Source organism: Eucyclogobius newberryi, unplaced genomic scaffold, assembly GCF_026437365.1.
Source record: "Eucyclogobius newberryi isolate DKJ021-1_F unplaced genomic scaffold, fEucNew1.0.hap1 SCAF_2, whole genome shotgun sequence".
NCBI lineage: Eukaryota > Metazoa > Chordata > Actinopteri > Gobiiformes > Gobiidae > Eucyclogobius > Eucyclogobius newberryi.
The window spans coordinates 50,213,387-50,238,556 of NW_027315834.1; the positions used below are offsets into that span (position 1 = coordinate 50,213,387).

Genomic DNA, 25,170 nt, shown 5'->3' on the forward strand with positions numbered 1-25,170 from the left:
CCACACCCTCCGACACTCCGACCCCTGACCACACCCTCAGACCCCTGACCACACCCTCAGACCCCTGACCACAACCTCCGACACTCCAACCCCTGACCACACCCTCAGACCCCTGACCACACCCTCAGACCCCTGACCGCGCCAAGAAATTCTGTCCATAAAAACTATGGACAGCCCTGGAGCACCCGATGGAGTCTAGAGCTGGTCCAGTGTTGCACCACCAGGACCTAAACCTGCTCCTGAACCCGAGGGTCGACCATCGGTCAGATTCTCCTCTCCAGGACCTGGAATAGACCTTATGGGAGGCTGAGGAGTGTGATCCCTCTGGAGTTGGAACAAACCCTCTTCTTGAACAGAGGGACCACCACCCCGGTCTGCCAGTCCAGAGACACTGTCCCCGACCACCACGACCTGTTCTAGAGACGTGTCAACCAAGACAGTCCTACAACATCCAGAGACTTTAGGTCCTCAGGATCTCGTCCCGGAGCCACTGAGGAGCCAACAACCTCAGTGACTTCAGCTCGGGTGATGGACGAGTCCCTCTGAGTCACTGGTCTCTGCTTCGTCTTCAGAAGACGTGACCGAGGGATTAAAGAGGTCCTCAAAGTCCTTCCACCGTCCGACCACCTCCCCAGTCGAGGTCAGAGGTCAGAGATGTTGGTGAAGCTGCTCCTCCTCCTGAGGCGCCGGACGGTTTGCCAGAATTTCTTTGGGGCCGACCAATAGTCCTCCATGTCCCCGCCTCCATGGCTCCGCCTCCATGGCTCCGCCTCCACGGCCCCTCCTCCATGGCTCCTCCTCCACAGCACGTGCTGCGCCCGCTTGACCTGATACCTGTCAATGACCTCAGGAGACCTGCAGGCCAGAGTGACCTGTAGGCCTCCTTCAGCCTGACCACATCCCTTACTTCTGGCATCACCGGGTTCGGGTGTTGCCGCCACGACAGGCACCGGACCATGTGACCACAGCTGTGTATTAAGAACCCCATTAGCTGCTGCAAACCGGCTGCTGTTCTTCCTGAGGTCTCCCTGGAGCTGCGAGGTGAAGACCCTCCTGACAGAGGCTCCGCAAGACGTTCCAAACAGACTCCCACAATGCACTTGGGTCTGCCAAGTCTGTCCGGCTTCCTCCTCCAACTCACCACCAGGTGGTGCTCTACAGCTCCGCCCCTCTCTTCACCCGAGTGTCCAGGACACAGGCCGGAGGTCAGAGGTCAGAGGACACGACAACAAAGTGGATCATTGACCTCCTGTGTCCTGGTGTCATGTGACCTGATGGACCTTGTGCTTGAACATGGTGTTTGTTCTGGACGATCCGTGACTCAGACGTCCAGTAACTGACCGCTCAGGTTCAGGTCGGGGCTCCGCCCCTCTCCAGGAGTCACTGTCATTGTCCACGTGGGCGTTGAAGTCCCCCAGTAGAACAACAGAGTCCCCGGTCAGTGCACTGTCCAGTTCCCCTCCCAAGGACTCTGAGAAGACCGTGTCCTCTGCCCTGCTGTTCACAACAGTGAGAGACATGTCCCCCACCCGAAGGTGGAGGGACACGACCCCCTCGTCCACCAGGGTAAACTCCAACACGTAGCGGCTGAGCTGAGGGGCCATAAGCCCACACCAGCCCCGCCCGCACCAGCCCCGCCTCTCCCCACGGGCAGCACCAGAGAAGTGGAGCGTCCAGCTCCTCTGGAGATGGTTCCAGAGCCCAAACTGTGCTGGAGCTGAGGCTCCACCTCCTGCACGAGCTCAGGCTCCTCCCCCCACAGAGGGGACATTCCATGTCCCCAGAGTCAGTCTCTGTGTCTGGAGATCTGGTCCTCGAGGCCCCCGCCCAGATCTCTCTGCACCGGCCCCTTATGGATCCTCCTGCTGGTGGCGGCCCCAGGTCGGGGAAAGACCCGGCCATCACCCGCCCCAGGCCTGGCTCCAGGATGGGGCCCCGGTGACGCCGATCCGGGCGACATAACCGGCCTTGATCTTAAAGAGTTTCTGACCCGTTACCCCCGACGCCCCTGGGGGCCAAACACAAACACCAGTGACAAAATGGCTCTGAGGAAAGTTACACACTGCAGCTTTAAAGTCAAACATGGCTTTGAATCTGAAGATCCAAATAACGACACAGAAATGTTACATAAACTTTTATCATTTCTTAAATTAGTTTTGGAAAAAAAAAAATACAAAAACAAACCGAGTGAAGCTCGTCTATTACTGTTCATTTAGTAATAACACTGTTATAAACACTTCTAAACACCAGGACCCGGTTTAGTCCTGGTTTAGTCCTGGTTTAGTCCCGGTTTAGTCCTCACAGTTGAAATACAGATTTACAGTTGGTTTGACTCAGCTTCAGATCCATTTACAAAAGACCAAAACAACATTTATATTTACAAAACACTGTACAACTGGACACGAGGCGGCGGTCAGAGACATCCCACTGGACACGAGGCGGCGGTCAGAGACATCCCACTGGACACGAGGCGGCGGTCAGAGACATCCCACTGGACACGAGGCGGCGGTCAGAGACATCCCACTGGACACGAGGCGGCGGTCAGAGACATCCCACTGGACACGAGGCGGCGGTCAGAGACATCCCACTGGACACGAGGCGGCGGTCAGAGACATCCCACTGGACACGAGGCGGCGGTCAGAGACATCCCACTGGACACGAGGCGGCGGTCAGAGACATCCCACTGGACACGAGGCGGCGGTCAGAGACATCCCACTGGACACGAGGCGGCGGTCAGAGACATCCGGTGCTCGTTAAAGTGCCATGACAGGTTCTGGCGCTCGTTATGACGCGTTTGGAATAAAGTACGACTTTTAGATCTTGAAATAGATTTAAATATGTCGAATAATCACGTCACATTGAAGCGAAACTGTTTCTCGACTTTACTCAGCTTCAACGGCGCGTTTCTGAGTCCGAGCGTCGAGGTAAAGTGTCCTTTATCTCCTTGTTTACAGTGTGGTTGCTAGGTAACGTCTGCTGCACACGTCCAACCAGGAAGTGACATCATAAAACTCTTATAGTGAAACAAGGACAAACTATTTAACTAGTCAAATAAATCCATTTGTTTTTCACGGCGTTTCAGTCGGCTCGGGCCTCGGGGGGTCTCGGGGCCTCGGGGGGTCCCAGGGGGGGGGGGGGGGTCTCGGGGCCTTGGGGGGGGGGGGGGGGGGGGGCTCGGGGCCTCGGGGGGGGGGGGTAAACCTTTCAGTTTGAAAATCACTTTGAATAAAAATGAAATGTGTTTAAAAACCTGTCAATGGCACTTTAAAAACCAGGAGGAGTCGTTTCCTCTGTAAAAACACTTTAGACTGTGACGTGTTCAAAGATCCACTCCAGCACCATTCTGGGTCAAAGTCCAGGTCTATTTCCAGGGGCCCGAGGTCCAGAGGGCCCAGGTGCCAGGGGCCCCGTGTTCCAGAGGGTCCAGGGGCCCCGTGTTCCAGAGGGTCCAGGGGCCCCGTGTTCCAGAGGGTCCAGGGGCCCCGTGTTCCAGAGGGTCCAGGGGCCCCGTGTTCCAGAGGGTCCAGGGGCCCCAGGTCCAGAGGGTCCAGGGGCCCCAGGTCCAGAGGGTCCCGGTGTTTGAGCCGCTCAGAGCTGCTTCTGTCCAGCACCAGACGACCTCTGGAACAAACAGGAGCATTTACAACCAGACAAATGTTTTCACTGAGAAAAGTGTCAGAGCCTCATGTCTCTCCTGCTCGTCGCCCTCGAGGCCCCTGTGTGTAGAGATGCCCCGACACTGCCCACTGCTGACTCCTGCTGACTCCTGCTGGCCCCTGCTGGCCCCTGCCGGCCCCTGCTGACTCCTGCTGGCCCCTGCTGGCCCCTGCTGGCCCCTGCTGGCCCCTGCTGGCCCCTGCTGGCACCTGCTGGCCCCTGCTGGCCCCTGCTGGCACCTGCTGGCCCCTGCTGGCCCCTGCTGGCCCCTGCCGGCCCCTGCTGACTCCTGCTGGCCCCTGCTGGCCCCTGCTGGCCCCTGCTGGCACCTGCTGGCACCTGCTGGCCCCTGCTGGCCCCTGCTGGAGCTCGTACCATTGTGCTTTGGCAGCTTTCCTCTGCTGTGCCACGCTGTAGATCTCCTGCAGCTGTTTCTTCTGGTCATCACTGAGGGGCCCCGTGAGCTGCTGGTACCAGTTGGTGTCGGCGTTCTGGACCCCTGTGGCGAGAGCAAACGTCAGACACGCGCCAGGAAAGACATGAGGCAAAAAGGAACGTGGCAAAAGCTGTGAAATATGTAAATGAAGAGCGTCACTCGTGTGGATGTCTCTGCTCAAACTTGTCCTGGAGACAAACTGATGACGTGACATTTGCACAAACTCATTTTTTCCCCGTGTGACACATCGACGCTTATGATTGGACAAACCACTGCTCGGGCCACGCCTCCTGGACTCTGATAGGCCCATAAAGAGGAAGAGGAGGAGTCTTACGGAGCAGAGCGTCGCTGAAGAACGTGTACTCGTCCTCTCCGTTGTCGTAGTCCAGAGGAGTGGAGTATTCCTCCAGCGGCGTCCCGTCCAGACACTCGTCCTCCCAGAAGTCCTCCTCCTGCAACGCCGAGGACAAGTCCTGACCAGAGCCCGACCAGAGCCCGACCAGAGCCCGACCATAGCCCGACCATAGCCCGACCAGAGCCCGACCAGAGCCCGACCAGAGCCCGACCAGAGCCCGACCAGAGCCCGACCAGAGCCCGACCAGAGCCCGACCATAGCCCGACCAGAGCCCGACCAGAGCCCGACCAGAGCCCGACCAGAGCCCGACCATAGCCCGACCAGAGCCCGACCAGAGCCCGACCAGAGCCCGACCAGAGCCCGGGTCAGGGGTCAGGGTTCGTACCTCGTCATCCTCGGTCTCGTCGTTGGTTCCACTGTGAGGACAAACCGGCGGCTCCGAGACCTCGTCCTCGTCGCTCGGGATCTCCTCTGGATCAGGACCAGGACCAGGACCAGGACCAGGAGAAGAACACGTGTTAGACCAGGTTTAAACAGGACAAAATTAGAAAAGAAACGGGACTAAACAACTAAACCCGGACTAAACCAGGACAAGTTTCACTAATTTATATGAATCTGTTAAGGATTTGCTGTTACACATTTGTATAGTCTTAATCAGTGTTCCCGCCCCGCCCCCCGGCCCCGCCCCCTGGCCCCGCCCCCTGTGCCTCACCGTTCTGGTCCTCGTCCTGAACGTTCCCTCGAGGCTGCAGCTCTGGTTTGTGGAGAACTCTTGAAGCGTAAAGATGTTTGAGGCCCAGAAACAGCAGCAGGACAGAAGGTAAGATCTGTCCCACCACAGCCTCCAGCGCCACGGGACGAGTCGGCAGCTCCATGAGCACACACAGTCCCAGGACGCACAGCTTACGGTCGTGAAGCCTGAGACCAGAGGAACCGGGTCAGAACCGGGTCAGGACCAGGACTAAACCAGGTCTAAACCAGGACTAAACCAGGACTAAACCAGGACTAAACCAGGACTAAACCAGGACTAAACCAGGTCTAAACCAGGACTAAACCAGGACTAAACCAGGACTAAACCAGGACTAAACCAGGTCTAAACCAGGACTAAACCAGGACTAAACCAGGACTAAACCAGGACTAAACTGACCCGAGGAAGAACTCTGTGTCGTTGATCCACTGGTTGATGAAGTGAGCGGTCAGAGGCGTGGCTCCAGAGTCCAGCGTGTGCAGCAGCAGAGCAGGACTGTACCACAGAGCTGCGATCACCACCTGCAGACACATGGTCCTCAGCTCCGACGTCTTCACGCCGCGCATCAGACGCTCCAGAGCCGTGTTCACGAAGACCGGGACCACCTGAGGGACGAGAAGAGCGTGTGTAGGTGTGCGTATAAGATAATCCGTTAATGTGCCACAGGGACATGTGGGACATGTTGTCCACACAGGGACATGTTGTCCACACAGGGGGACATGTTGTCCACACAGGGACATGTTGTCCACACAGGGGGACATGTTGTCCACACAGGGACATGTGGGACATGTTGTCCACACAGGGACATGTTGTCCACACAGGGGGACATGTTGTCCACACAGGGGGACATGTTGTCCACACAGGGACATGTGGGGCATGTTGTCCACACAGGGACATGTGGGGCATGTTGTCCACACAGGGACATGTGGGGCATGTTGTCCACACAGGGACATGTGGGGCATGTTGTCCACACAGGGGGACATGTTGTCCACACAGGGACATGTGGGACATGTTGTGCCACAGGGACATGTGGGACATGTTGTGCCACACAGGGGGACATGTTGTGCCACACAGGGGGACATGTTGTCCACACAGGGACATGTGGGGCATGTTGTCCACACAGGGACATGTGGGGCATGTTGTCCACACAGGGGGGCATGTTGTCCACACAGGGACATGTGGGACATGTTGTGCCACAGGGACATGTGGGACATGTTGTGCCACAGGGACATGTGGGACATGTTGTCCACACAGGGGGACATGTTGTCCACACAGGGGGACATGTTGTCCACACAGGGACATGTGGGGCATGTTGTCCACACAGGGGGACATGTTGTCCACACAGGGGGACATGTTGTCCACACAGGGACATGTGGGGCATGTTGTCCACACAGGGACATGTGGGGCATGTTGTCCACACAGGGACATGTGGGGCATGTTGTCCACACAGGGACATGTTGTCCACACAGGGGGACATGTTGTCCACACAGGCACAGGGGGACATGTTGTCCACACAGGGACATGTGGGACATGTTGTGCCACAGGGACATGTGGGACATGTTGTGCCACAGGGACATGTGGGACATGTTGTCCACACAGGGGGACATGTTGTCCACACAGGGGGACATGTTGTCCACACAGGGACATGTGGGGCATGTTGTCCACACAGGGGGACATGTTGTCCACACAGGGGGACATGTTGTCCACACAGGGACATGTGGGACATGTTGTCCACACAGGGGGACATGTTGTCCACACAGGGACATGTTGTCCACACAGGGGGACATGTTGTCCACACAGGGACATGTGGGGCATGTTGTCCACACAGGGACATGTGGGACATGTTGTCCACACAGGGACATGTGGGGCATGTTGTCCACACAGGGACACGTGGGACATGTTGTCCACACAGGGACATGTTGTCCACACAGGGACACGTAGGACATGTTGTCCACACAGGGACATGTTGTCCACACAGGGGGACATGTTGTCCACACAGGGACATGTGGGGCATGTTGTCCACACAGGGACATGTGGGACATGTTGTCCACACAGGGACATGTGGGGCATGTTGTCCACACAGGGACACGTGGGACATGTTGTCCACACAGGGACATGTTGTCCACACAGGGACACGTAGGACATGTTGTCCACACAGGGACATGTTGTCCACACAGGGACATGTGGGACATGTTGTCCACACAGGGACATGTTGTCCACACAGGGACATGTCCACACAGGGACATGTGGGACATGTTGTCCACACAGGGACATGTGGGACATGTTGTCCACACAGGGACATGTGGGACATGTTGTCCAGACAGGGACATGTGGATGTTGCAGTAGAAACAGGAGGAAAGGACAGATTATAGGAAGTTTCAAAAACACACTTAATCGAACTCTTATGAACAAAACTCCTCCTCTCTTAATAGGGGATGAAGGAGGGAATAAAAAAAATAGATAAAAATAAAGTAAAAATAACTAGCATAAGACTAGGTAATATTATTAGCAGGTAAGTAAACCGTATTAAAACAAAATAGAACACTCTTATTTACAGGTATTGCACATGGTTATGACAGTGTTTGTCCTTCTGCTGCTGTCACACTCTACAACTGAGTGTGAAACGTCTCCTTCACACAGAGGGTGGATCAGTCACTGAAGCTGCTCTCCAGAGGGGACAGTGTCCTGCAGGGGACAGAGTGTCCTGCAGGGGACAGAGTGTCCTGCAGGGGGCGACACTCATGGTCCAGCAGAGTTTAGCCAGGACCCTTCTGTCCCCCACCTCCTGCACCGACTCTGGCTCTTCCTGTTCAGTCTGTGTTACGAGTCCAGTTTGTGGTTCAGATGAACACCAGGTCCTTGTATGAGTCACTGTCTCAATGTCCCGTCCCTGGATGTTCACTGGCGAGGGGGGCGTGGCCTGTCCCGTCCCTGGATGTTCACTGGCGAGGGGGGCGTGGCCTGTCCCGTCCCTGGATGTTCACTGGTGAGGGGGGCGTGGCCTGTCCCGTCCCTGGATGTTCACTGGCGAGGGGGGCGTGGCCTGTCCCGTCCCTGGATGTTCACTGGTGAGGGGGGCGTGGCCTGTCCCGTCCCTGGATGTTCACTGGCGAGGGGGGCGTGGCCTGTCCCGTCCCTGGATGTTCACTGGCGAGGGGGGCGTGGCCTGTCCCGTCCCTGGATGTTCACTGGCGAGGGGGGCGTGGCCTGTCCAGTCCCTGGATGTTCACTGGCGAGGGGGGCGTGGCCTGTCCCGTCCCTGGATGTTCACTGGCGAGGAGGGCGTGGCCTGTCCCGTCCCTGGATGTTCACTGGCGAGGGGGGCGTGGCCTGTCCCGTCCCTGGATGTTCACTGGCGAGGGGGGCGTGGCCTGTCCCGTCCCTGGATGTTCACTGGCGAGGGGGGCGTGGCCTGTCCTTGGTCTTCCCCGCGTTGATGAGGAGGTGGTTCCACAAAGTCCTGCTCCTCTGTCCTCCACATCATCGTCTGTGATGAGTCCCATGATGGCAGAGTGGTCAGAGAACTTCTGCAGGACACAGCTGTCCGTGTCTGAGGTCTGTAGTGTAGAGGGTGAAGAGAAAGGGCGCGAGGACAGTGCCCTGGGGCGCCCCCACACTGCAGGTCCCCCACACTGCAGGTCCCTCACACTGCAGGTCCCCCCCACACTGCAGGTCCCCCCCACACTGCAGGTCCCCCCCACACTGCAGGTCCCCCACACTGCAGGTCCCCCACACTGCAGGTCCCTCACACTGCAGGTCCCTCACACTGCAGGTCCCCCACACTGCAGGTCCCCCACACTGCAGGTGCCTCACACTGCAGGTCCCTCACACTGCAGGTCCCCCACACTGCAGGTCCCCCACACTGCAGGTCCCTCACACTGCAGGTCCCTCACACTGCAGGTCCCTCACACTGCAGGTCCCCCACACTGCAGGTCCCTCACACAGCAGGTCCGAGTGTCAGACACACAGTCCCGTGCTCTCACAAACTGGGGTCGGTCTGTGAGGTCGTCCAGGATCCACTCTGCAGGTCGTACTCCACACCAGCCGTCTCCAGCTTGTCCCTCAGGAGCATGGATGGTGTGTAGGCGTGTGTAGGCGTGTGTAGGCGTGTGTGGTCACCCCGCTCCAGTGGGGGGCGCTGTACACAAACAGTGTTCTGACCTGGTCGATGGCTCGGCCTCTGCACTGGAGGATGATCACCTCCAGGAGTTTAGCAGCGTGACACTCGGCATCCTCCCCACTCTCACTACACAGAACCTGCACACAAGAGCCAGGACTGAACCGGGTCCGGACCGGACCGGGACTGGACCGGGACTGAACCGGGACTGGACCGGGACTGAACCGGGACTGGACCGGGTCTTTAAGTTTAAACGTTCTGAATGGAGGTGGAGCTCTGCAAACATGTTTTAAATCTACTTCTTTGAATAGTTTAGAAGTTTGTTCATCAAAGATTTAATCAAACAAATGAATTAAAATAAAAAAACATCTTATTTTGTAGTGTTTTTATAATTCAAAACATTTGGTGCATTTAGTGGATGAAATAATTTTATAAAACATTCTGTCAATCTATAAAAAAAACAATCAATCAAAACAATTGAAATGTTCTTAATCACAATTAATTGCTTGTTTTCTAAGAAAATGTCATTATTTCATCAATCTAAATGAGCCAGACACGACATAGTGGCGCCCCCTGTGGTGAGAGCAGGTACCTTCTTGCACATGCTGTAGATGACCTCCAGGTGTTTGGGGTTTGACAGGAGCATGTCTGTGTCCACCGTCACGTAGTTGTGTAGCAGAGGCATCATGTCTGCAACAGAGAGAGTCGAACCCACAACCTCAGGAGAACCACTCTGCCGCAGTCACACGGGGAGGAGAACCCACAACCTCAGGAGAACCACTCTGCCACAGTCACACGGGGAGGAGAACCCACAACCTCAGGAGAACCACTCTGCCACAGTCACACGGGGAGGAGAACCCACAACCTCAGGAGAACCACTCTGCCACAGTCACACGGGGAGGAGAACCCACAACCTCAGGAGAACCACTCTGCCGCAGTCACACGGGGAGGAGAACCCACAACCTCAGGAGAACCACTCTGCCACAGTCACACGGGGAGGAGAACCCACAACCTCAGGAGAACCACTCTGCCACAGTCACACGGGGAGGAGAACCCACAACCTCAGGAGAACCACTCTGCCACAGTCACACGGGGAGGAGAACCCACAACCTCAGGAGAACCACTCTGCCACAGTCACACGGGGAGGAGAACCCACAACCTCAGGAGAACCACTCTGCCACAGTCACACGGGGAGGAGAACCCACAACCTCAGGAGAACCACTCAGCCACAGTCACACGGGGAGGAGAACCCACAACCTCAGGGGGAGTTTGTACCGGTGAAGTAGTCGTAGCAGTCGTGCTGGAACACCTGGTACAAAACCCCGAGGAGCTGCCACATCTGAGGAGAGACGCTCTGACACGTGAGACCGAACGCCAGGGACAGGATCTCCTCGTAGAACTCTGCACATTAGACAAGTCACAGGTTCAACACCCGATCACAGACGAGTCACGGGTTCAACTCCCGATCACAGACGAGTCACGGGTTCAACGCCCGATCACAGACGAGTCACAGGTTCAACGCCCGATCACAGACGAGTCACGGGTTCAACGGCCGATCACAGACGAGTCACGGGTTCAACGCCCGATCACAGACGTGTCACGGGTTCAACGCCCGATCACAGACGTGTCACGGGTTCAACGCCCGATCACAGACGTGTCACGGGTTCAACGCCCGATCACAGACGTGTCACAGGTTCAACGCCCGATCACAGACGAGTCACGGGTTCAACGCCCGATCACAGACGTATCAACATACTGCTCCAAGAAATTAAATATAATATTTGCGATATCTTGCTTAATGAGTAGTTTCAATATGACTCCACAAGTGTTGCCTAGCAACCATGTTGCCCTCATCCAGTGTTTACGTACAAATACACGGGAACATTTATTTTGTTGAAATTGTGTTTTAAATGTGTGTTCTGCAGGTGCGTTCTGTGTTGTGCAGGTGTGCTGTGCAGGTGTGCTGTGCAGGTGTGCTGTGCAGGTGTGCTGTGCAGGTGTGCTGTGCAGGTGTGTTGTGCAGGTGTGTTGTGCAGGTGTGTTGTGCAGGTGTGCTGTGCAGGTGTGTTGTGCAGGTGTGTTGTGCAGGTGTGTTGTGCAGGTGTGCTGTGCAGGTGTGTTGTGCAGGTGTGTTGTGCAGGTGTGTTGTGCAGGTGTGTTGTGCAGGTGTGTTGTGCAGGTGTGTTGTGCAGGTGTGTTGTGCAGGTGTGTTGTGCAGGTGTGTTGTGCAGGTGTGTTGTGCAGGTGTGTTGTGCAGGTGTGTTGTGCAGGTGTGTTGTGCAGGCGTGTTCTGGACCCACCTGCCATACCTATGACAGGCTTCTGCAGCACCAGCCCGATCACCTGCAGACAGATGGCCTCCAGCTGCTGCGTGATCTGAAACATGGACAAGCTGGAGCTCCAAAACCATCACGAGAGCAAAGGTCAAGAGCATGATGTTTGACCTGCTGCCTGGAGTTACCTCTGCGTGGTCCTCCATGACGGTCAGGATGGTGTCCATGGTGCTGAGCAAACCCAGGGCCATCACCGTCTTGTCCTCGCTCTCCTCGTACTCGTCGCTCTGAAGAACCCGAGTGAAGATCTCAGCCTGGAGCAGAGGGGCAGAACGTCAGTGGTCACGTGCTCGCGGTCACGTGTAATGGGTGAGTACCACTGATTAGCATCTGAATGAGCACGGCTGATGTCGCCCCCTGGCTTCATAACGCTGTAGTACATTTCTCTTTAAAGAGGATTCTCGCCTCGTCGTCATGGAGACACATGTCCTCAGCATTAGAGCCTCAACTGTTCAAGGCTGGATTATTTATACTATGTTTACCATTTTACTACCTTTAGTACTAATGTCAGCATCAGCAGCATCAGCATTAGCATAAGTAGCATCCGCAGGATTAGCAGCATTAGCATCAGCAGAATTAGCATAAATAGCATCCGCAGTATTAGCAGCATTAGCATCAGCACTAGTAGGAAAAGCAGCATCATTAGCATTAGTATAAGTAGCGTCTGCAGTATTAGCAGCATTAGCATAAGTAGCATCAGCAGCATTAGCATAGGTAGCCTAAGCAGCATTAGCATTAGTAGCATTAGCAGCATTAGCAGTATAATCAGCATTAGCAGAATTAGCGTTAGCAACATTAGCATCAGCAGCACTAGCAGCATTAGCACTAGCAGCATTAGCACTCGTACCAGGTTGCGCGTCATCTCCACGGCAATGGCGGCCACTTCCTGGTTGTATTCGCAGATGAGTTTCTGGATGACGTTGGTCAGATCGTCGTTCTCCGTTTCCCTGACGACGTGAAGCAGCTCCTGCATCACCGGCCGAATGAACGGGCGGATGTGAACTTTAGCTGGACGGAAAACACACAGGAAATACTGCAAATACTGAATATTTAAGTATACAAAACGCGTATACACACACGGGACAAAACGCGTATACACACACGGGACAAAACGCGTATACACACGGGACAAAACGCATATACACACGGGACAAAACGCATATACACACGGGACAAAACGCGTATACACACGGGACAAAACGCGTATACACACGGGACAAAACGCGTATACACACGGGACAAAACGCGTATACACACGGGACAAAACGCGTATACACACGGGACAAAACGCGTATACACACGGGACAAAACACGTATACACACGGGACAAAACGCGTATACACACGGGATAAAACGCGTATACACACGGGACAAAACGCGTATACACACGGGACAAAACGCGTATACACACGGGACAAAACGCGTATACACACGGGACAAAACGCGTATACACACGGGACAAAACGCGTATACACACGGGACAAAACGCGTATACACACGGGACAAAACGCGTATACACACGGGACAAAACGCGTATACACACGGGACAAAACGCGTATACACACGGGACAAAACGCGTATACACACGGGACAAAACGCGTATACACACAGGATAAAACGCGTATACACACGGGACAAAACACTGATTATACAGGAAAATACTAGGATTATAATTATAGGTTTTATTATAGATAAAAGTGAAAAAACACAGTAAATAATAAAAGCAAAAAATATGAGTTTTGTCTGAATATATATTAAAATACTGTGTTACATTAAATTAACATGTAAAAAAACTTAAAACACTAAAAATAAAGAAAATATTCTGAAAAACAAACTGAAACTATTAAGAAAACAATATTACAAGTAAAATATGTGCATGTAATACAAATCCAGGAATATTGTTAATTATTTTAATGAAAAACAAAATATGAAAATGTAAAAATAAATATTATAAAAAAATTCTAATCAATTTATTTTTGTAACGCCCAGAATCACAACAGCAAAAAATATGAACTTAAATATTACGGGAGAAAGAGACAGAATAAAAATAGATCAATAACTTAAATATGACGGATGAATCATCAGGATAAAGAGGAGGACGGAGCAGAAGGAGGCGGGGCTCTGACCTTGCTGCTGATTGGACACGAGCGTCTGCAGCGCGATGGCCGCCTCCACCTTCACGGGCATCTCTTTGTCCTCCACCAGGTCCTGCTTCACCAGCTCCACCGCGCTGCGAAGAACCTGCTCGTCATGGAAACGCAGCGGGCTGAAGCAGTGGAGCACCCAGCACGACTGTGGAGGACACAGGGTCACCACGGCAACGGATACAAACAGGAAGCACCCAACACACAGTCACTACAGCAACGGATACAAACAGGAAGCACCCAACACACAGTCACTACGGCAACGGGTACGACCAGGAAGCATCCAACACACAGTCACTACGGCAACGGATACAAACAGGAAGCACCCAACACACAGTCACTACGGCAACGGGTACAAACAGGAAGCACCCAACACACAGTCACTACGGCAACGGGTACGACCAGGAAGCATCCAACACACAGTCACTACGGCAACGGGTACAAACAGGAAGCACCCAACACACAGTCACTACGGCAACGGGTACAAACAGGAAGCACCCAACACACAGTCACTACGGCAACGGGTACAAACAGGAAGCACCCAACACACAGTCACTACGGCAACGGGTACAAACAGGAAGCACCCAACACACAGTCACTACGGCAACGGGTACAAACAGGAAGCACCCAACACACAGTCACTACGGCAACGGGTACAAACAGGAAGCACCCAACACACAGTCACTACGGCAACGGGTACAAACAGGAAGCACCCAACACACAGTCACTACGGCAACGGGTACAAACAGGAAGCACCCAACACACAGTCACTACGGCAACGGGTACAAACAGGAAGCACCCAACACACAGTCACTACGGCAACGGGTACAAACAGGAAGCACCCAACACACAGTCACTACGGCAACGGGTACAAACAGGAAGCACCCAACACAGTCACTACGGCAACGGGTACAAACAGGAAGCACCCAACACACAGTCACTACGGCAACGGGTACAAACAGGAAGCACCCAACACACAGTCACTACGGCAACGGGTACAAACAGGAAGCACCCAACACACAGTCACTACGGCAACGGGTACAAACAGGAAGCACCCAACACACAGTCACTACGGCAACGGGTACGACCAGGAAGCATCCGAAACGACTGCAGAGGATCACTACGGCGAACTTATTTAGAAATGTAATTTTTAAGCTTTTGGCATCATTTTTCTATTATAAACAGACAGGTAACCCAGGTGAGCTGGGCACTCACCCGCCCACGCAGGTAACCCAGGTGAGCTGGGCACTCACCCGCCCACGCAGGTAACCCAGGTGAGCTGGGCACTCACTCGCCCACGCAGGTAACCCAGGTGAGCTGGGCACTCACCCGCCCACGCAGGTAACTCAGGTGAGCTGGGCACTCACCCGCCCACGCAGTTAACCCAGGTGAGCTGGGGCACTCACCCGTGCACGCAGGTAACCCAGAGGAGAGTTCAGCAGCGGGAACACGTAGTTCTGTAACATCATCTCCATCTGCTCCCTGTACGCCCGCTTCTGTCAGAGAAGAGAGGAAAGGGTTAAGTCTCACACCAGGCCACACCCTCTGCTCGTGAACAGTAGTGAGGGGCCCGGGTCACAGGGGGCGGGGCCTGGGTCACAGGGGGCGCCGTAGTGAGGGGCCCGGGTCGACCCGGGTCACAGGAGGCGCCGTAGTGAGGGGCCCGGGTCGACCCGGGTCACAGGGGGCGCTGTAGTGAGGGGCCCGGGTCACAGGGCGCGCTGTAGTGGGGGACCCGGGTCACAGGGGGCGCTGTAGTGGGGGACCCGGGTCACAGGGGGCACTGTAGTGAGGGGCCTGGGTTGGCCCGGGTCACAGGGGGCGCTGTAGTGAGGGGCCCGGGTCACAGGGGGCACTGTAGTGAGGGGCCCGGGTCACAGGGGGCACTGTAGTGAGGGGCCCGGGTTGGCCCGGGTCACAGGGGGCACTGTAGTGAGGGGCCCGGGTTGGCCCGGGTTACAGGGGGCGCTGTAGTGAGGGGCCCAGGTCACAGGGGCCACTGTAGTGAGGGGCCGGGTCGACCCGGGTCACAGGGGGCGCTGTAGTGAGGGGCCCGGGTCACAGGGGGCGCTGTAGTGAGGGGCCTGGGTCACAGGGGGCGCTGTAGTGAGGGGCCTGGGTCACAGGGGGCGCTGTAGTGAGGGGCCCGGGTCGGCCCGGGTCACAGGGGGCGCTGTAGTGAGGGGCCCGGGTCAGCCCGGGTCACAGGGGGCGCTGTAGTGAGGGGCCCGGGTCGGCCCGGGTCACAGGGGGCGCTGTAGTGAGGGGCCCGGGTCACAGGGGGCGCTGTAGTGAGGGGCCCGGGTCACAGGGGGCGCTGTAGTGAGGGGCCCGGGTCACAGGGGGCGCTGTAGTGAGGGGCCCGGGTCACAGGGGGCCCTGTACCTTGAGGAGGAGCTCGGCCAAAGTTCCCACACAGTGCAGTGCTCCGTCCTTCCTGCGGGGGTCAGCAGAGGGGTTCAAGAGCATCTGGTGGCAGAACTCCATCATCTGAGGAAGAACCTGGCACAAAATATCAGTTTTTATGTTAATAAGCAACATAACAACAAAACAACGAATAGCTCCAGATACATACAAAATAAGTAAAGTTAAAATAAGGTTAGAAATAGGCATAATATGTATATCTCTTGCGGCGTGGCGAGGGCCGATCATCGCCGCTTGCGGCTATATTTATTATTATTATTATGCCCTTCATTCATCATCATTTAAATAACAACCACTAATGTGAATAAACAGGAAGTGTCACCTCTTTGCGTTTGCGAGCAGCTTTACACAGCAGCCCCTGAGCTGCCGTGGCCGGGAGGGCGTGGTCATCGTACAAGTCTGACGCAAACACACAAAAGATATGAAAGAGGGCATGGTCGTCGAAGTAGTACTCGCTGTATATAGCAGTAGTAGTAGTAATCACTGAACTTCATGCGTATATAGCAGTAGCAGTAGTAGTAGTAGTAGTAGTAGTAGTAGCAGTAGTAGTACTAACTGAAACGTGGCTTCAACAAGACGACTACGTCAGACTAAATGAGTCCACCCCACCCACCCATGTTAACTTTCAGACTGCCAGGAGCACAGGCCGAGGTGGTGGTGTGGCAGTGATCTCCCACTCAAGCCTACTCATGAGCCCTAAAACTAACAATGCATTTCACTCATTTGAAAGCCTTATGCTGTCAATCACATGTCCAAATATGAAAAACCAAAAAGGAGTTTTGTTCATAGTTATCTACCGACCTCCTGGTCCCTACTCAGAGTTTTTAACAGAGTTTTCTGACTTTATATCAAACTTAGTGTTAGCCTGGGATAAAATAGTTATAGTTGGAGACTTTAATATCCACGTGAACATGAGTGATGACGCTCTCAGTAATGCCTTCAGCGCCTTGTTAGACAGCATTGGTTTCACTCAGAATGTAAATAAACCGACTCACACTCACAAGAACACTCTGGATCTTGTCCTAACGTATGGAACAGAGATTAATGACCTCATTGTCTCACTCAAAACCCTATATTGTCAGATCATTTCCTAATTACCTTTCAGTTTATTCTTAAAGATCATCCAGTCCCACAAAATAAAGTTATAATGAAAAGGACAATATCTGAAAAATCTATCTCAAAATTCAAAGAAATAATAGAGCCAATATTCAGTGACATGTCATGTGATCCTGCTGAGAACAGCTTTAGTCCCAGTTTAAGTGATCAATGTGTCGACTTGACCATGAATTCTCTGAAGTCTGCTCTTGACGTTGTCGCGCCGTTAAAACAGAAGGTCATTAGGCCAAAGCGCGCCTCCCCATGGTACAACCAAGAACTGCGTTCACATAAACAAAAAGTTAGAAAGTTAGAGGGATTATTTCGTCGCTCTCACACCGAAGAATCCCTAAAAGCATGGAAAAGTTGCCTGCTGTCCTATAAGCAGGCTCTGCGTAAGGCCCAAACCAGATATTATTCAAATCTAATAGAAGTCAACAAAAGTAACACTAAATTCCTTTTCAGCACTGTAGCTAGGCTAACAAACTGTCACAGTGCAGTAGAGCCCTCAATCCCAGCTACACTTAGCTCTGATGATTTCCTCCTATTTTTTAATAATAAAATAAAAACAATCAGAGATAAATTAGATGAAATTACCCCCGCTATTAGCCCTGAACTAGCCCAAGCTGTAAATCTAACGTCCCATATAAATCCACCTGTAAACTTAGAAAGGTTCACAGCTGTTGATCAAGCAGAGATAACTTCAGCCATTATGTCCTCTAAAAGCTCAACTTGTGTCCTAGACCCCATTCCAAGCAGACTCCTCAAAGACATTCTTCCCCTAATTATAGACCCTATTCTTAATATAATAAATACTTCACTAGAAAGTGGCTATGTTCCACAGTCCTTCAAACATGCAGTCATTAAACCTCTTCTGAAAAAGCCTAATCTAGATCCCGACCTATTGGTAAACTACAGACCTATTTCAAATCTTCCCTTCGTCTCTAAAATCCTTGAAAAAGTTGTAGTAAAACAGCTTTGTCGCCACCTGCAGGACAATAACTTATTTGAAGTTTTCCAGTCAGGGTTCAGAGCCCACCACAGCACTGAAACTGCACTAGTTAAAGTCACAAATGATTTGTTATTAGCCGCTGACGATGGACTGGTCTCAATCCTGGTTCTGTTGGACCTCAGCGCAGCGTTTGACACCATCGACCACAACATTCTACTGCAGAGGTTAGAATGTGATGTAGGTGTTGGAGGAACAGCCCTCAGCTGGTTTAAATCCTATCTATCTGATAGGTTCCAATTTGTTAATGTAAACCAGAGCTCCTCACCAAGCTCTAAAGTAATTTACGGTGTGCCACAGGGTTCGGTACTCGGTCCAATTCTGTTTACTCTTTATATGCTACCATTAGGCAACATTATCAGGTCACATGGCATTAACTTCCACTGCTATGCAGACGACACTCAGCTGTATTTATCAATGAAACCTGATCAGAGCGATCAAGTAGACAGACTTAGTACTTGTGTGAAGGAGATAAAAACCTGGATGACACTAAACTACCTGCTTCTTAACCCTGAAAAAACCGAGGTCATTGTGCTTGGTCCTAAGCATCTACGAGACGCTCTATCTGAGCAGATAGTCACACTGGACAATGTCAGTGTAGCCTCCAGTTCTACTGTAAGAAACCTTGGAGTCTTATTTGACCAGGAGCTCTCATTTAAAGCTCATATAAATCAAGCTTGTAAAACAGCCTATTTCCATTTGCGCAACATCGCCAAAATCAGAAGAATCCTGCCTAAAAGTGATGCCGAAAAACTTATCCATGCATTTGTAACGACTAGATTAGACTACTGTAACTCCCTGCTTGCAGCGTGTCCTAAAAGCTCCATAAAAAGCTTTCAACTGGTTCAAAATGCAGCAGCAAGATTACTAACAGGAACAAAAAGAAGAGAGCACATTACGCCGGTGCTGAAGTCTCTTCACTGGCTCCCCGTCGAGTCCAGAATCAAATTCAAAATTCTACTCTTGACCTACAAAGCCATAAATGACATGGCCCCATCCTACCTCAAAGATGCTATAGAACCATATCATCCAAACAGAGCTCTTCGCTCTCAGAATGCCGGCCTTCTGGTGGTGCCAAGAGTCTCTAAAAGTACTGTAGGAGGTAGAGCGTTTAGCTACCAAGCCCCTGTGTTATGGAATCAGCTCCCGACCCATGTTAAATATGCTGACACAGTCTCTTCATTTAAGTCCAGGCTTAAAACGTTCCTCTTCGAAATCGCTTATGGTCAGAGTAGTTAGGAACAGAAAGATAAACCCACAGCTTCAGCTACGCTGCCCTAGGAGTAACTGTGCTGGGGGAAGTATGACAGCTTGAGCACTATCCTCTTCTTCTGACTACTTATGCTATCAAACAATATTTATTTTTTAATTCCACTTGCAAACTGTTCACCGCCTTCTTTTTCTTTCTCTCACTCCTGAGGACCTGTGGACCCAGATGTCCCTCTCCTGGTGAAGTGGTCCCTGCCCCATGTGGACGGTCCCTCATCTGCCTGAAGAGTGGCTCCAGTTCGCCTCAGTCGGTCCCTCATCTGCCTGAAGAGTGGGTCCAGCTCGCCTCCGACGGTGCCTCATCTACCTGAAGAGTGGGTCCAGCTCGCCTCCCACGGTCCCTCATCTGCCTGAGGAGTGGGTCCAGTTCGCCTCCGACGGTCCCTCATCTGCCTGAAGAGTGGGTCCTGCTCGACTCCGACGGTCCCTCATCTGCCTGAAGAGTGGGTCCAGTTCGCCTCAGACGGTCCCTCTTCTGCCTGAAGAGTGGGTCCAGCTCCAGTCTCCTCGTGTCCGTCTGTCCGTCTGTGAGAGTCGGATCTCTCCTTCACTGGAACTCCTCCAGGTTTCTACGCTTTTTTCCCAAAGAGGTTTTTTTTGTAGTTTTTCCTGGCCGAGAAGGAGAGTCTAAGGACAGAGGACCCTGGGACATCGTCCCTCGCCACCACAGACATTGTCTGACTTCATCGCCACCACAGACATTGTTGATTCATTTCTCCCTGTGGCCCTCAGAGGCAACTGTTGTTGTGATTTTGGGCCTTACAAAAATAAATTGATTTGATTTGATTTGATTAGTAGTAGAAGTACTCACTGAACTTCATGCGTATATAGCAGTAGTAGTAGTAGTAGAAGTACTCACTGAACTTCATGCGTATATAGCAGTAGCAGTAGTAGTAGTAGTAGAAGTACTCACTGAACTTCATGCGTATATAGCAGTAGTAGTAGTACTCACTGAACTTCATGCGTATATAGCAGTAGCAGTAGTAGTAGTAGTAGAAGTACTCACTGAACTTCATGCGTATATACTCGTAAGGATCTTCCTGCCACAGTTTCTCGTCCTCGTCTTTGTAGCACATCAGAGGAAAGATCACTTCCTGGTTCAGGATCTGGAACATTTGAGCAGCAAATATGGAATTCATTTATTTTGTATTTGTTTGGGAGACATTTCCACACTTGAGTAAAATGAGCTAAAACGTGTTTAACCTGTCACATCCTCCTGAGGCCGGCGAGCATTTTCCATATCTCAAATATTCTGACATCATAACTTTTATTTCCGTGGTCAATCCCATAAGTTATACATCATTTTAAAGCTTATTTTCTCAACAAAACGAATATGTCATTGATTTACATTGAATAATTTGCCCCAAGAAGCAATTGCCAATAGTTTGTGAGAAAGTCTCAACTTTTACAAACGCATGTCCTGTTTGCTGTTTATGATGGACGAAACGAAGGAAGGAGCAGGAGCTTTAGAATGAGAAAGAGAGAAAGAGAAAGAGAGAAAGAGAAGAGAAAGAGAGAAAGAGAAAGAGAAAGAGAAAAAGAAAGAATATTCCGATGCGAAAACAATGTTTCCCATTTTTCAAATAGCATAAACTATACATTTTCGAGCTTTCCTACCTCATGGTGTGGGTCCCTGGTCACTGACGGGTACTTTCGTTAATTTTGAGTGGGCTCCGCCCACTTTGTGTTTTTGGCCCTCTATACAGTAATAATGTTACATTTTTGCATTACATGCTTATATGCACGGAACATGCAAGAGATGGGGAACGTATTTGTGAGCTACTTAGGGCAAATGAGTGCTTTGCGGTCGTCATCCCAATGTAAAGTGCTCGTTTAGTGCGAACTTTTGCACGGGCTTCGCCCGTTTACAACGGTAATGTTCCATTTTCCTACAACTAATTAGTATAATTAGTATGCACGGGGCGTGCATGAGTGGAGGAGTGCGTTAGGCACGGCCTTACGAGACTAATAGGCCTCTCGCCACCATAAAATGAACCACAAATTTGACGGATTTTCAAAACAACTCCTGACCCTGCCAGAGACATGAGCATTTACCTGTACGTGAGGTTTCAGGTGTTTCCAGGTGAGTGAATGTGACACGCCCTGGCTCAGGTAAAGGAGACACTGCTGCAGCACCCGAGGAGTCACATACTGTTTCTGACGATACTGATCCACCACCTTCAGCAGCGTCTGAAACACAAAACACCATTTACACCTTCAGCAGCGTCTGAAACACAAAACACCATTTACACAGTCAGCAGCATCTGAAACACAAAACACCATTTACACCTTCAGCAGCGTCTGAAACACAAAACACCATTTACACCGTCAGCAGCGTCTGAAACACAAAACACCATTTACACCGTCAGCAGCATCTGAAACACAAAACACCATTTACACCTTCAGCAGCGTCTGAAACACAAAACACCATTTACACCTTCAGCAGCGTCTGAAACACAAAACACCATTTACACCTTCAGCAGCGTCTGAAACACAAAACACCATTTACACCTTCAGCAGCGTCTGAAACACAAAACACCATTTACACCGTCAGCAGCGTCTGAAACACAAAACACCATTTACACCTTCAGCAGCGTCTGAAACACAAAACATCATTTACACCTTCAGCAGCCTCTGAAACACAAAACACCATTTACACCTTCAGCAGCGTCTGAAACACAAAACACCATTTACACCTTCAGCAGCATCTGAAACACAAAACATCATTTACACCTTCAGCAGCCTCTGAAACACAAAACACCATTTACACCTTCAGCAGCGTCTGAAACACAAAACACCATTTACACCGTCAGCAGCGTCTGAAACACAAAACACCATTTACACCTTCAGCAGCGTCTGAAACACAAAACACCATTCACACCGTCAGCACGGTGTTGGTGGGGGAACCTCAGTGGGGCCAGAGGGCGGGGCCATAGGGTGTTACCTGTTGCAGGCCCACGGCGTAGGTTTTCAGGAAGAAGTCGGCAAACTGGGCGTATTCTTTGGTGACGTTCCCTGGACTCCCGTATCTGCGAAACACAACGTGAAGCGTTGGACACGACACTGTCCCACCTGAGCCACCGGGGACAGTATATGTGCTGCAGTGTAATGTCCCACCTGAGCCACCGGGGACAGTATATGTGCTGCAGTGTAATGTCCCACCTGAGCCACCGGGGACAGTATATGTGCTGCAGTGTAATGTCCCACCTGAGCCACCGGGGACAGTATATGTGCTGCAGTGTAATGTCCCACCTGAGCCACCGGGGACAGTATATGTGCTGCTGACGGAGCTGAAGCTCTGTTGTGCCAACGATGCTAATGTCAACAAAAAGCACAAATTCATAAACCAGGACTAAAGCAGGACAAACCCAGATCCAAACTCGGTCTAAACCAGGTCTAAACCAGGACTAAACCAAGATAAAACCAGATCTAAACCAGGACAAAACCAGGTCTAAACCAGGACAAAACCAGGACTAAACCAGGACTAAACCAGGTCTAAACCAGGTCTAAACCAGGACTAAACCAGGACTAAACCAGATCCAAACCCGGTCTAAACCGGGTCTAAACCAGATCTAAACCAGGTCTAAACCAGGACTAAACCAGGACTAATCCGGTCTCTGTGGAGGTCCAGTACCGTTCAAAGAGTCTGGTTATGATCCTCATGGCCCATTTCTTGCACTTCCACCAGGCGAGCTCCGGCCGGTCGTCCTCGTCCACCTCCAGAGTCTCCTGTCGAGACAAAATAATCAAACCGGGGCTAAACCAGGTCTAAACCAGGTCTAAACCAGGACTAAACCAAGTCTAAACCAGGACTAAACCAGGACTAAACCATGACTAAACCATGACTAAACCATGTCTAAACCAGGACTAAACCAGGACTAAACCAGGTCTAAACCAGGTCTAAACCAGGACTAAACCAGGTCTAAACCAGGTCTAAACCAGGTCTAAACCAGGACTAAACCAGGTCTAAACCAGGTCTAATCCAGGTCTAATCCAGGTCTAAAGCAGGACTAAACCAGGTCTAAACCAGGTCTAAACCAGGACTAAACCAAGTCTAAACCAGGACTAAACCAGGACTAAACCAGGTCTAAACCAGGACTAAACCAGGACTAAACCAGGTCTAAACCAGGTCTAAACCAGGACTAAACCAGGACTAAACCAGGACTAAACCAGGTCTAAACCAGGTCTAAACCAGGTCTAAACCAGGTCTAAACCAGGTCTAAAGCAGGACTAAACCAGGACTAAACCAGGACTAAACCAGGTCTAAACCAGGTCTAAACCAGGTCTAAAGCAGGACTAAACCAGGACTAAACCAGGTCTAAACCAGGTCTAAAGCAGGACTAAACCAGGACTAAACCAGGACTAAACCAGGACTAAAGCGGGTCAGTACCACAGGCACGCCTCGGTCCATGATCTGTCGGAGAACTTCCATCCACTGCGTCATCACTGTGTTGTCGATGAGCCTCAGAGGAAGTGAGTACTGCAAACACAAATATTATGCAGAATTTAATACACAAAGTATATTGTGCTTTTAGAACACACAAACACGCATCCTAGATACACAGAATATTGCAGATACACAGAATACTGCAGATACACAGAACAGCAGCTACACTGTACAACTACTACAGCAGCAGCAGCAGCAGCAGCAGCAGCAGCAGCAGCAGCAGCAGCAGCAGAAGTACCTGTACGAGTGAGTAGAAGATCTTGAGCACTTGCTTCTGGATGAGGACAGAGAAAATGGTTCCATCCGACAGAAGCTGAACCAGAAGCTGCTGAACTTGAGGAAGAAACAGAGTCATGGCGGCTAAAAGAGGCTCACGCTCCTCCGCCTTCCTGTACCTGTACACACAACACACACACATTACACAGGACACACACGACACAACAGGGAAAGTATCACGCACACATCTCTAACGTCGTCACTTCTTTCGTCAGCCGGTGCAGAATGCTAACGCTAGCGAGCGTCTCTAACGCCACTCACTCGTAGGTCTTGACGAGCTGGTACAGAGCGAGCAGCGCGCCGTACCACCCGCTGCTGTTCTGAGCGCGGAGATACACCTGCAGTTTGTCCACGACGCCAGGCCACCGCCCCGGGAAGTCGTGACGGATGATGGCGCGAAGACACATCGTCAGCTGAGCCCTGAGGAAGAGACACAAGCATGAGCAGGAAGGGACGCGAGCACGAGCAGGAAGAGACGCGAGCACGAGCAGGAAGAGACGCGAGCACGAGCAGGAAGAGACGCGAGCACGAGCAGGAAGAGACGCGAGCACGAGCAGGAAGAGACGCGAGCACGAGCAGGAAGAGACGCGAGCACGAGCAGGAAGAGACGCGAGCACGAGCAGGAAGGGACGCGAGCACGAGCAGGAAGGGACGCGAGCACGAGCAGGAAGGGACGCGAGCACGAGCAGGAAGAGACGCGAGCACGAGCAGGAAGAGACGCGAGCACGAGCAGGAAGAGACGCGAGCACGAGCAGGAAGAGACGCGAGCACGAGCAGGAAGAGACGCGAGCACGAGCAGGAAGAGACGCGAGCACGAGCAGGAAGAGACGCGAGCACGAGCAGGAAGGGACGCGAGCACG

General features: G+C 52.1%; 1 protein-coding gene across 2 annotated transcripts in view; it reads right to left on the reverse strand.

The window, feature by feature from the left end:
• Nucleotides 1-2,227: 2,227 nt before the first annotated feature.
• Nucleotides 2,228-25,170, reverse strand: part of ipo8 (importin 8) — a 28,751-nt gene continuing 5,808 nt past the window's right edge. Inside the window, exons 4-26 of one of the 2 annotated variants that reach the window (XM_072453347.1) lie at nucleotides 24,572-24,730; nucleotides 24,273-24,429; nucleotides 23,978-24,067; nucleotides 23,222-23,316; nucleotides 22,532-22,616; nucleotides 21,643-21,777; nucleotides 20,594-20,693; nucleotides 16,537-16,613; nucleotides 16,176-16,292; nucleotides 15,197-15,286; nucleotides 13,773-13,938; nucleotides 12,494-12,654; nucleotides 11,775-11,900; nucleotides 11,623-11,689; nucleotides 10,589-10,714; nucleotides 9,906-10,003; nucleotides 9,358-9,453; nucleotides 5,596-5,801; nucleotides 5,161-5,366; nucleotides 4,834-4,919; nucleotides 4,428-4,545; nucleotides 4,033-4,156; nucleotides 2,228-3,621 (exon numbers count right to left, since the gene is read on the reverse strand). In XM_072453347.1, coding sequence (XP_072309448.1) covers nucleotide 3,621; nucleotides 4,033-4,156; nucleotides 4,428-4,545; nucleotides 4,834-4,919; nucleotides 5,161-5,366; nucleotides 5,596-5,801; nucleotides 9,358-9,453; nucleotides 9,906-10,003; nucleotides 10,589-10,714; nucleotides 11,623-11,689; nucleotides 11,775-11,900; nucleotides 12,494-12,654; nucleotides 13,773-13,938; nucleotides 15,197-15,286; nucleotides 16,176-16,292; nucleotides 16,537-16,613; nucleotides 20,594-20,693; nucleotides 21,643-21,777; nucleotides 22,532-22,616; nucleotides 23,222-23,316; nucleotides 23,978-24,067; nucleotides 24,273-24,429; nucleotides 24,572-24,730 — 2,686 coding nt within the window. In that variant the 3' untranslated portion in view covers nucleotides 2,228-3,620. Of the gene's footprint in view, nucleotides 3,622-4,032; nucleotides 4,157-4,427; nucleotides 4,546-4,833; nucleotides 4,920-5,160; nucleotides 5,367-5,595; nucleotides 5,802-9,357; nucleotides 9,454-9,905; nucleotides 10,004-10,588; nucleotides 10,715-11,613; nucleotides 11,690-11,774; nucleotides 11,901-12,493; nucleotides 12,655-13,772; nucleotides 13,939-15,196; nucleotides 15,287-16,175; nucleotides 16,293-16,536; nucleotides 16,614-20,593; nucleotides 20,694-21,642; nucleotides 21,778-22,531; nucleotides 22,617-23,221; nucleotides 23,317-23,977; nucleotides 24,068-24,272; nucleotides 24,430-24,571; nucleotides 24,731-25,170 lie in introns of both variants that reach the window. The other variant, XM_072453346.1, reaches the window with a different exon arrangement.